This window comes from Amphimedon queenslandica, unplaced genomic scaffold, assembly GCF_000090795.2.
Source record: "Amphimedon queenslandica unplaced genomic scaffold, v1.1 AMPQUscaffold_13213, whole genome shotgun sequence".
Classification (NCBI taxonomy): domain Eukaryota; kingdom Metazoa; phylum Porifera; class Demospongiae; order Haplosclerida; family Niphatidae; genus Amphimedon; species Amphimedon queenslandica.
Window position 1 is genome coordinate 17,933 of NW_003546551.1, and position 10,859 is coordinate 28,791.

Consider the following 10,859-nt stretch of genomic DNA (forward strand, 5'->3'; position numbering starts at 1 on the left):
CCAGCTCCCTTAGCAACATTAATGACCCTAGCAACTGTATATACCGTATGTAATCTATCAGAGTAATATTGAAATTAATAAATCGAATAATTAGGATCCATGGATTCTGGTTTCATAGATGCTCTGAGCCAAAAGAGAGAGAAAGTCGAGGACCTATTTGAATATGAAGGGAAGAAGATAGGGAGAGGAACCTATGGCCACGTTTATAAAGCCAAGAAACGGAGCGGGTCGGTTTTATTATGATAACATTTTAAACTTACTTATTTTATACCATTCAAATGATGTAGGGATGATCCAAAGGAGTACGCATTGAAGCAGATAGAAGGGACAGGAATATCAATGTCAGCTTGCAGAGAAATTGCTGTAAGCCATTTTGATTGATTGCATAATTAATAGGTGGAGTTTGTACTATGTATATGCATGTCCAAGATGACAATTGTTTGAGAAAAAAGAATAAACAATAATAAATTATTATAGTTATACTTTAGATGTAGTTATTAGCTAATCATGCATCTAATATGAGGTTTTGGTTCCTGGATTTCCCTCAAAGCATGCTAAGTGAACTAAAAAAGCAACTTCATGAGCTGAAAAATCTTATAAGCCAACAACCCTGTACTATAGTACAGGGATTTTGACCTAATTTTGGAGCAACTTTAAAAATTCATAAAAAATTCAAACTTGATCGGAATCAGCTCAAACTTGATAAGCAACATAAAAACATGTATATTTATCAGAAAAAATTATAAAAATGGTGAATTCTCTCTTAGCCATTTTTGATGAAATTTGGCCAACGACCCTGTACTATAGTACAGGGATTTTGACCTGATTTTGGAGCAACTTTAAAAATTCATAAAAAATTCAAACTTGATCGGAATCAGCTCAAACTTGATAAGCAACATAAAAACATGTATATCTATCAGAAAAAATTATAAAAATCGAGAATTCTTTTTTAGCCATTTTTGATGAAATTTGGCCAACGACCCTGTACTATAGTACAGGGACTTTGACCCGATTTTGGAGCAATTTTAAAAATGCCTAAGCACTACACCAAAGCCCTGCAGAGAAACATTAGTTGGTTCATTGAGACTGCACTAGACTGAGTGTTCTTTTCTCTTTGTGTTTGTAGTTGTTGAGAGAGCTAAAGCACTCCAATGTCATCAGTCTCCAGAGAGTGTTCCTTTCACATGCTGACAGGAAGGTCTGGCTACTCTTTGACTATGCTGAGCATGATCTTTGGGTAAGAGGAACAAGTAGAGCTGTATTATTAGGAAATGCTGAAATGCTTATATTTTTATGATGCCATAAACTCAAACCTTTGTGGTTTGGGATAGATCCTCCCTCTCTCTCTTTTAAAACTGCTTTGATGACATTAAAACTTACTTAAGTACATTTCTTTTTTAAAATCAAAATCACCATTATAACGTTGTATTTTCCTACAGCACATTATTAAGTATCATAGAGCAGTTAAAGGTGGTAAGAAGCCTCAGGTCCAGGTGCCTAAGACAATGGTCAAGTCGCTTATGTACCAGATACTGAGTGGCATCCATTATCTCCACAGTAACTGGGTCCTCCACAGAGATCTGGTGAGTCAAATCTATAGAGTCTCATTATACTACACAATTGCTTGTAAAATTTGATTTTTGTTTTGATACAAGCTTGTACATACATGTACATGTATTATGCATATACCGTATGGCAGGTTTTTTCGAAGATAACAAATTTCACGGATTTTTTAAGATTCGCAAAATTTAATTCCTTGAAAATCAATTTAATACAATACGAGATGGCAGAATAGTGGAAATTTTCAAAAATTAATTCCGCAAACTTCCAGATACGGGTCATTTGTGAAGATTATTATCCGCGAAAAAATCAGCTAAGCGATAGTTATTTTAGCAACAGGCAGCAGCTTCCTTTCTCTTTGTAGCAGACTCGTAGCTGGATGCTTGCTACTCTTGTTGTTGTGTATTCAAACTATTCATTAATGAAAAGAGGAAGGGAGGAGAGGGCAAGATGTACCACTGGAATGTGTAGTTATTCAGTTATTAGCATAGAAATATGTAAAGTGTACCTCTACTTGTATGTAATCTTGTTCTACTGATGTTAAGGGCATGTTGGGCTATATTGCTGGTGGCTTGTTTCATGTTGTTGATTGTGTTTGTTACATCACATGTATTGAGATCAGTCGCTAGTTTGTTTGGTAACTTTAAACTTGTTTGTATGTCACTGCTTACCAAGAATACTCACCTAGCCAACATTTCTAATTAATGCACTCTTGAAAATATGATTGATTTGTCTTATAAGAGACTCCAATTATGTATGATATTGCTTTGAGGATTAAAGTTTTCGCTATTATTAATATTGCAGTCGAAATGAAAGTGATACTTTTTATGAGTGTGATACATACAACAATGATTACTTGGAATATAATTTTTTGAAAATATTTCAAAAATTTTAATCAAAATCAATTCAAACTTTCCACATACAAATGTACACGCCACATAGGCACTGGTACATGTACCTACATGTACATTTGACTGAATCTCATTCTTCATGCTGACACTGCATACTACATGTACATGTATTAGTAAACATGTATGTGTTTTGTCTCTGGCCTTACAGGTCTCCTTGACTGTGCATAATGAGCTGTTTGTGAGTGCAGAGTGAGCAGTCTACATGTACATGTACATAGTGTCACAATACGTATTGAGCTGTTTGTGAGTGCAGAGTGAGCAGTCTACATGTACATGTAGTGCATGTAGTGTACATAGTGTCACAATACGTATTGAGCTGTTTGTGAGTATAGAGTAAGCATGTACATGTATGTATTTATGATGTCACATGATGAACTGATAATATGACATACATTGATTGCACCTACTGTTGTGGCTTCGCATTTTTGTTATCGACACAAGTACGGGTACATGCTATTTATTACGTAATACATGTATTGTATTACTAGAGGGTAGAGAGGACACAGTTCATATTGTATTACCATCTAGTGTACTTAACTCATCATATATAGCCCATCTCTTCCCTCATCCTATACTTCACATATCTTTGATGGTTCATATGCACACCCTGTACACATACATGCACACATACATGTATATGTGCATGCACATATCCACTCTATCCTTTAATTACTATAGGCCAACCTTTTGATGTCCACTATCTAGTGATTCTGTCTACATGTGCACATCCTCCCTGAGAGGTCAGTGTGTGTACACTCTATCTGATGTGTTTACCTAACAGCCACTTGTATTATTGATTCATAAAAACAACGCAAAGTGTTTATTTTTGCTTAGTAACATCAAATTTGCATTAGATATGGATGGGTATCAACATTCAATGTATGTTGTTTTTATATGGTAGTGTAGTACTTGTCCAGGCTGATAGTTTTTGAAAATTAACTCTTTGTAAAGGTTCAAGAATCCTTTGTTTATTATAGTGTATGTTGTCCAGTGTGAGGAAACACTAGTGAAATAGCAAACAGCTTTTAAGTGCATGCACAATACATGTGTATCATTATCAGAATGTAGATGTATGTATGTCAACATTCATTTTAATGTTCTTATTGTACAGTTGAACTCTAGTCTTATAATTTGAGATAGCACTGTTTGATTGGCTCAAGAATCTTGTGTCATTAATTTTTTGTACTAGCTGTTATGAGTTGGCATTCCTTTAATTTCTGTCTGCTAAGCCATTTTATTACTATCCTCTAGCATAATGATGAGACTAACCTTTTACTCATTTCTGTTTACTATTCAAGATTGAGTCTACAGCCCTACTTGTCCCCTATTGTGTGTCACCATTATTCACTACAAGTATTGATTGCATTATTGTGTCCCTCTATTGTATTCTGGAATGTGTCTATTCTATTGTGTGGTTATCTAGTATTGTGTAGTTGCCAACTGTGGACTACATGTGTTTGTTACTTGTAGACTCTGTAGGAGTAGATTATACCATCACTCTGTGTGTGTGTGTGTGTGTGTGTGGGATTTGAGATTACGTCAAATGGTTATAGTGTACAGTTGAGTAATCATGAACTTGTATGGAAGTTGCTTTATGAGACATGCAGTTCTTTGTTACAAAGACAAAATTCCAACTGGTATGACTAGTATGCATTTGTATATACTCTGTACATATTGAACCAAAGTCCTTAATATTGCCTGCCTGTGTTTGTTCAAGGAATTTCTAAGAGTTATGGTGAAAACTTAACAGAGTTTATGTTACAGGAAAGTAATCATAATCACATTAGTTACTAAGTTGGAGGAGAGACCAAATAATTTAATGAATGTCAAGAAATTTTTCAAATAATTAAAAGATTTAATGTACATGTACTGTAATGATATGTTTTAACGACTTTTTATCAGCAGTCAACTAGTTTAATGTCTTGAATGCCTCCTTGATTTTGAGCTGAGTGTGATCAGGATCGTGATATGATATCAATTCCCTGACATGAATTGGTAGCCGATCATTCTCCCGATATTCTATCGATTCCTTGATTATAACTCTTGCTGCAAGACACTGCAGTGGTAGTGGGCTCTTGAAGTAGTCCTTGAGGAAGGATTGGTGACCACAGGCTCCGTCCTCATTCACGGCATCAGGATGGGCCCCATACTGTAGAAGTATCTCTGCAATCTCTTTCGTTTTTGCTTTGTACAGGGGGCGGAGTCCGAACAGACCAATCTCGTTAATTACTTTATTGCAGCCAGACTTGAGTAGGAAAGTGAGGAACGATATCTCTACTTCAGGCTCGTCTAGCAGCACATCTATGAGATTTGTCGATAGCTCGAACCCGTAGTTAAACATAGGGCATTTAGATACCGCCTCATACACTAGCGTAGTTGCTTCCATTCCCGGTATTTTAGATTCGTGTAGCATTTGAAGTATACTGATCAAGTGTCGGTAGCTCACTGGTGAGATGATATCGTGATAGTGCCTAGCTTTAAACTGCTCTATCGCCAGGTACTGACATTCTATGAGGTTCTTGAATATCAGTCTCAGTATTGAGCTTAGGACCTCGCAGGGACATGAACCATTCTGTGTCTTCCTATTCGTTTGTATGAATTTGTTGTATTTCTCCATTCCGCTCTCCGTCAGTTTCTGAAGCTCCTTCAAGTTACTGTACACGTTTTCCTCCAGTCGAGATACGAGCATCTCTGTCCCTCTCAGCCATAGTTTGAGTCCTCTTTCAAGCTGTGTGTGTTTCTGCGAGGACTGAGATTCCGTGAATACCTTACCAAACATAAAGAGGAACTCTATCAGGGAGCTGTCACCATATCCCAGTACCCTCTCTCTTATTATGAGGCATTGAAAGGCTAGGTATACCACGTTACGATTGGTATCTGAGTAGTTCTTATGAAAATCCTCTAGTGACACTGCCTCTTTTATGTTCCCGTACGCGTCAAGCAGTTTACCGACTTTTGTTGGAGACTTTAGCGACGGGCGTAACCGAAGCCCTTGCCTTAGCTGACCCACGCAGTCGGCCAGGTCCTGTTCTGGGTCCTTGTTATAATCGCAGCAGTACCTGTAGAGGGAGCGAGTGGCGTTTAGTAGTAAATCGTTTATCTTTGTTCCTAGTTGGACCGAGGGGTGGTCGGTTATTGCTTGTGTGGGCATTGGTGGGATTGGGTTGGTCATGTAGAGGTCGAGGAGCTGCGTTGCGAAATACAGCGGGTGAGGTTTATTGGATTTAAGACAGCAAATCTCCGGCGAGACTTTGAATGTCTTGATGAGAAGCTTTAGTGTGGCCGTGTTTTTCTGGTAGACAACTTCATGTAGTACAGTGAATCCTCTCTTGTCTGTGATGTCAGGGTTGGCCCCAGCTTCAAAGAGAAGCTTGAGTATTGGCTCTATGACAGCTGGGAGGAGGTGTGCTGTACATATGTACATTAATGCTGTACGACCATCCGAGTCCTGATAGTTGACATTAGAACCAGCCTTGAGTAAATATTTGACTATACTAATGTCGCATATGGTGACTGCCTTTTGTAGTGGAGTGAGTGAGCAGCAGTCTGGGGTATTGACAGAGCCCTGGTGCTTTACCAGTAGCTCCAGGAGATCCAGTGAGCCCGAGCAGACAGCAGCATGGACTAGTGTCTCTTTCCTGTGGTTGCAGAGCCACCTTATTGTCTTGAGGGATATGTCATAGTCAAAGTTGGGATGGTAGAGGATGAGTTGGTTGATGTCAAACTCGGCCTGATGCTTGTCCAGTATGTACTGGACAAACTCTATGTGTCCAGCCCTGCAGGCCTCATGTAGGACTAGTATTAGTCCACTGGTGAAGGTGGCCTGACTGATAGTGAGTTTATTCTCTAGGAGGTGGTCCTGTAGCTCTTTGAGTAGGTTGAATCCATTGATGTTAGACATCTTCATAGCCCAGCTAATCCTGTCATTGTTAGAAAGGATCCACTCCATTCTCCCTCTCTCTCTCTCTCTCTCTCTCTCTCTACCAGGTAGTCAGGCAATGAATAATCTCTTAACTCTTGTCTGCCTCGAGTGTTATAAATCAGATTATAGCCAGCTTCCTGTTTATATATACCAGTTATTATACTCACTGTATCCATTCTGTACTATTTCCTCATACCGTATAACCCATATGGATAGTATTCTTTTGTATGATGTCACGGATGATGTCAAACAAGTGCATGCATATGCTGTATGTACAGAGTACAGGCTCTGCTATTCCATTCACTCATTTTTGTCAATCGTTTACACAGATGCATGCCACCGGTATTGTATCCCTACAACTCTCCTAGCGCCTCTATTGCTTTTGGTGTCCTTAACCACTACTGCCTATACATGTAGTACACTCAGGTTGATAGCTGTACCAAACAACACATTCTTGGCTAAGATATAGCAGACTCAGTGTTGTAATAGCAAGCTATTATTATTATGATACTATACTCATGTATTCACTGGCTTTACCAGTCATTTTGTGAATATAATTTAATAATTCTTATTATAATTATACTAGTAATAACTGCTAATAGCTGTTAATTAATCCAAACCACAAAAGACTAGTGTGCATTATTTCTAAACTCTCTACATGTCTTTTGCTAATTCCTTATTTCTCTAAAATAACTCTCGATAATAATGTTTTAATAATTATGATGATGATGATGATAACAATGATAATTTCCTTATTATTTTTATCATTGTAGAAACCAGCCAACATTCTTGTTATGGGAGATGGCCCTGAAAGAGGAAGAGTCAAAATTGGTATGTTGTTGAGGATTATGTAAAGGCTGGTTTGGTGGGATTGTCTCTAGAATACCTCATCAATACTTGTTTTACATAAGTACCTATTGTAGTTTATCTATTGAAGATTAGATAACAAAAGAATTATCAGCTTTAGTTACAAAAACTCCTCTTTCATGTAATATTCTCTTGTGTTTTATGACATCCATTAAATTTAGCTTTTAACTGATGTTTGTCTCTCTACCTTCCTTTATCCCTTGCCCCCCCTCTCTCTCTCTCTCCCCCCCTCTCTCTCCCCCCTCTCTCTCTCCCTCTCTCTCTCTCCCTCTCTCTCTCCTCTTCACCATCAGCTGATATGGGGTTTGCTAGGCTATTCAATGCTCCCCTGAAACCGTTAGCTGATCTTGATCCAGTTGTGGTCACATTCTGGTATAGAGCACCAGAGCTGTTACTGGGAGCCAAACACTACACAAAAGCAATTGGTATATATACATGTATACATTATATCTATTACAGTATTACTTCTTTTATTGTTATATCATTATTACTGGTAATACATTATACATTTGTGCTTTTGCTATGTTGTACTCTAGCTCTGCTTCACTCACTCATGGGCTACTATTTAATTTACTGTAATCTAATACTTGTGTACACTCTCTAAGCTCATGATGTTATGCAACACTCGTGAATTGAGTGCCTGCTGCTTTGATATCTCACACAGGATGAGGTTGGTGCTGTGTGACAGCCTGTCAACAGATCAAAGTGTTCCTGTAACAGCCCAACATGTTATTTTGACACTTCTCCTCTCCTTTTATGACATGTACCTTATACCAATGAGAGTATATTGTGTTATGAATTTATAGCCTTTAATTCAAGTACATGTTCAATCATAAATACATCCATAATATCAATAATTATCCACCCTTGATAATATGTATTTATACTTTTAACTTTTTTCTGCAGATATTTGGGCTATCGGGTGCATATTTGCCGAACTCTTGACTTTTGAGCCGATATTTCATTGTCGCCAGGAAGACGTCGAGGCCAGCAGCCCTTACCACAGAGAACAGCTGGAAAGGATATTTCTAGTAATGGGATTTCCACATGGTCAGTATTACATTGTGTAAATGCACTGTGTGTTCCAAATTTCCAATTTCCCATTCCATTATACCAATAGTGGATAATTTGATTAGTGTTTGAATGATTGTAGAGTTCACTAGTTATAGTGCTGTCATTTGTGGCCTATCAGTATCTTTGATATTTGTATATACATGAATGTTTAAATTTTTATAATTCATGCATCAATTAGCAGATTGTTGCTTATCTGCTAATTGCATTACTTGTGTGGGTGTGTATTGCCATGGTATGTAGTTCTTATTATTAATATTTTATTGTCCGTGAGCTGCTTTCATAGAGCGTAGCATTGAATACATGCACATGCCAATTGCAAAGGAAATGTCTGCATGACTCAACTATACCCTCTATTCATTGCCAATGGACTATTCAACAAACAATGTGAAGGGTGCAAGCATGAAAAAGCATAAAATCAGCAATAATTATCATATCAATGCAATTTCCTTTATATTCACTATTTTGTACTCTCTTTTGGTTGATGAACTTCTTTATTTAGTATGATGCTGATTTGTTCCCATTACCAGTCTTATTCTGTTTATTGTCATTCCAAGGGTTTAGCTACTAATGTGTCCTTTCCTTTTATGTACGTCCATTTAATGCCTATTAATCAACAATTACATTAACAGAAGAGTAGTCATTATGATACTATGAATTGTTTTACAGTGATTTTCCTAAAAGGTAAGCAGAAATGTGTCATGCACATGCTCTGCACATGCTCTGTTGTGGTCAGGATCTAAATAGATGCATCTTCTTAATACTGACTACAACAGAGCACGTGCATAACACATTTCTGCGCTCTTTATCATGCAAGTTTAAGAAAAATCACTGTATTATTTTTTCTGTGCAATTAAAAACTCGCATTGTATTTACCAATAGATAGAGATTGGGATGATATGAAGCACATGCCTGAATACTCAACGTTGATGAGAGACTTTGGACGACAGAAAGCAAAGTAAACCACAATGTATCATCATTTATGTTATTAAAGTATACTTATATGTACTTATGTGTTGCATTTTGTAATCTATTTTGTGTTGTTATTTTTTATTAGTTTTGCAAATTGTGCCTTACAGAAGTACATGGATAAGCACAATGTGAAGCATGATACTAGTGCATTTAAACTGGTAAGGAATATGCCCTGTCTATATAAATAACAGCATTGTTGTTTGCTTGTGTTTGCTCATGTTATTTTTGTCATCAAGCATTAAAAATTATATTTTTTGCTCTGTGCATGTATTTGCATTCCTTTTGTATGATGGCCACTATTGATCCTTATGATAACAGTTGTCAACCTCATGTTTACTGGCTCTTTAATTTCCTGTTTTGTGTTTAGATATTAATGATGGTATGCTGTAGCTTGTTATTATTTTAATTAGTTTTATCAACCATGACTGTCCTGTAAAAAAGCAAATTTTGTTTCCGAGCACATTTACTTGTAGATCTTATGTTTAAATGCAACAATTAATGTATAATTAGTATATACTTGTATAATGATGTTTCTGATTGAACAATGACACATACTTGAGACATACCTGCGATGGCTATAAAAAATAGCTTGTTTCTAACCATAATTTATTTAAATAATAATTATTTTTTTCTATTTTTATTTATATTAGCTAACAAAGTTTCTTGTAATGGATCCAAACAAGAGGATCACCTCAGACCAAGCAATGCTTGATACTTACTTCACTGAGGAGCCATCACACACATCAGAGTGAGTCACTAACTGATACCAAGAGACATAAGGTTTAAAGGGAAGCATAGTTTAAGTCCATGTTCTGCATGTATTAGAGCCACGAAAGCTCTTTGTGTGTGTGTCTGCAGTTTCCAATCGAGTAAAATTTTCATGTCACAAGTCAATTAGTTTCATAATCATAATTATAATGATAATAATCTCTGACGTGTAGAGCATGAAAGAATGACAAACAATGACTTGGTATGTGCATGAGCAGTTATGCTAATGGTTACTCTTCATTCCCTGCTAATATTATTTTAACTATATCTTATAGTAAACTCATCAAATGATAGTATGTCAATTAATGTATGTACATCCATTGATTGGTTTATTATGATCTGGGTGTAGGTGTGACTGTAGCTTGTACATGTATATGTATATGTACATGTACATGCGTGACAGTTGACAGGTGCTTTAATGAGCTGATTGACTGCTTCCTGTCCGTTAAAATAACTCTGGCTTGTTTTTTTCCTGTTTATAATTGCATGGATGAGCCCAGGATTGGCTTCTTTTTAAAAATTCATTTTTGTGACCTGATGTCTTCTCTTTAACTGCATTTTGTTATTATTCATTTCTTTAGTGTGTTCTCGTCAATGCAAATCCCTTACCCGAAAAGAAAGTTCATTTTTGATGGCGAACCTTCTAAAGAAGAAAAGCCTGATCCTCACAAAGTAATGAGTCAATCTTTTTTGTTGCTTGTACTTTTAATGAATTTATAATCAAATACCAGTTAGCTATCACAGCCTACATGTATATTAGTTGAGAATTCAAAGCAGCTTTTGAGATA

The 10,859-nt window shown here is 36.7% G+C and overlaps 1 protein-coding gene across 1 annotated transcript; it reads left to right on the plus strand.

The window, feature by feature from the left end:
• The first annotated feature begins 4 nt into the window (after positions 1-4).
• LOC100641344 (cyclin-dependent kinase 8-like) lies at positions 5-10,848 on the plus strand. Its single transcript, XM_011407535.2, has 11 exons — positions 5-227; positions 288-363; positions 1,127-1,237; positions 1,440-1,583; positions 7,167-7,224; positions 7,554-7,685; positions 8,167-8,310; positions 9,214-9,289; positions 9,389-9,461; positions 9,954-10,051; positions 10,653-10,848. The coding sequence occupies exons 1-11, from the start codon at positions 100-102 to the stop codon at positions 10,789-10,791; spliced, it is 1,179 nt and encodes a 392-aa protein (XP_011405837.2). The 5' UTR covers positions 5-99; the 3' UTR covers positions 10,792-10,848.
• Positions 10,849-10,859: the final 11 nt, after the last annotated feature.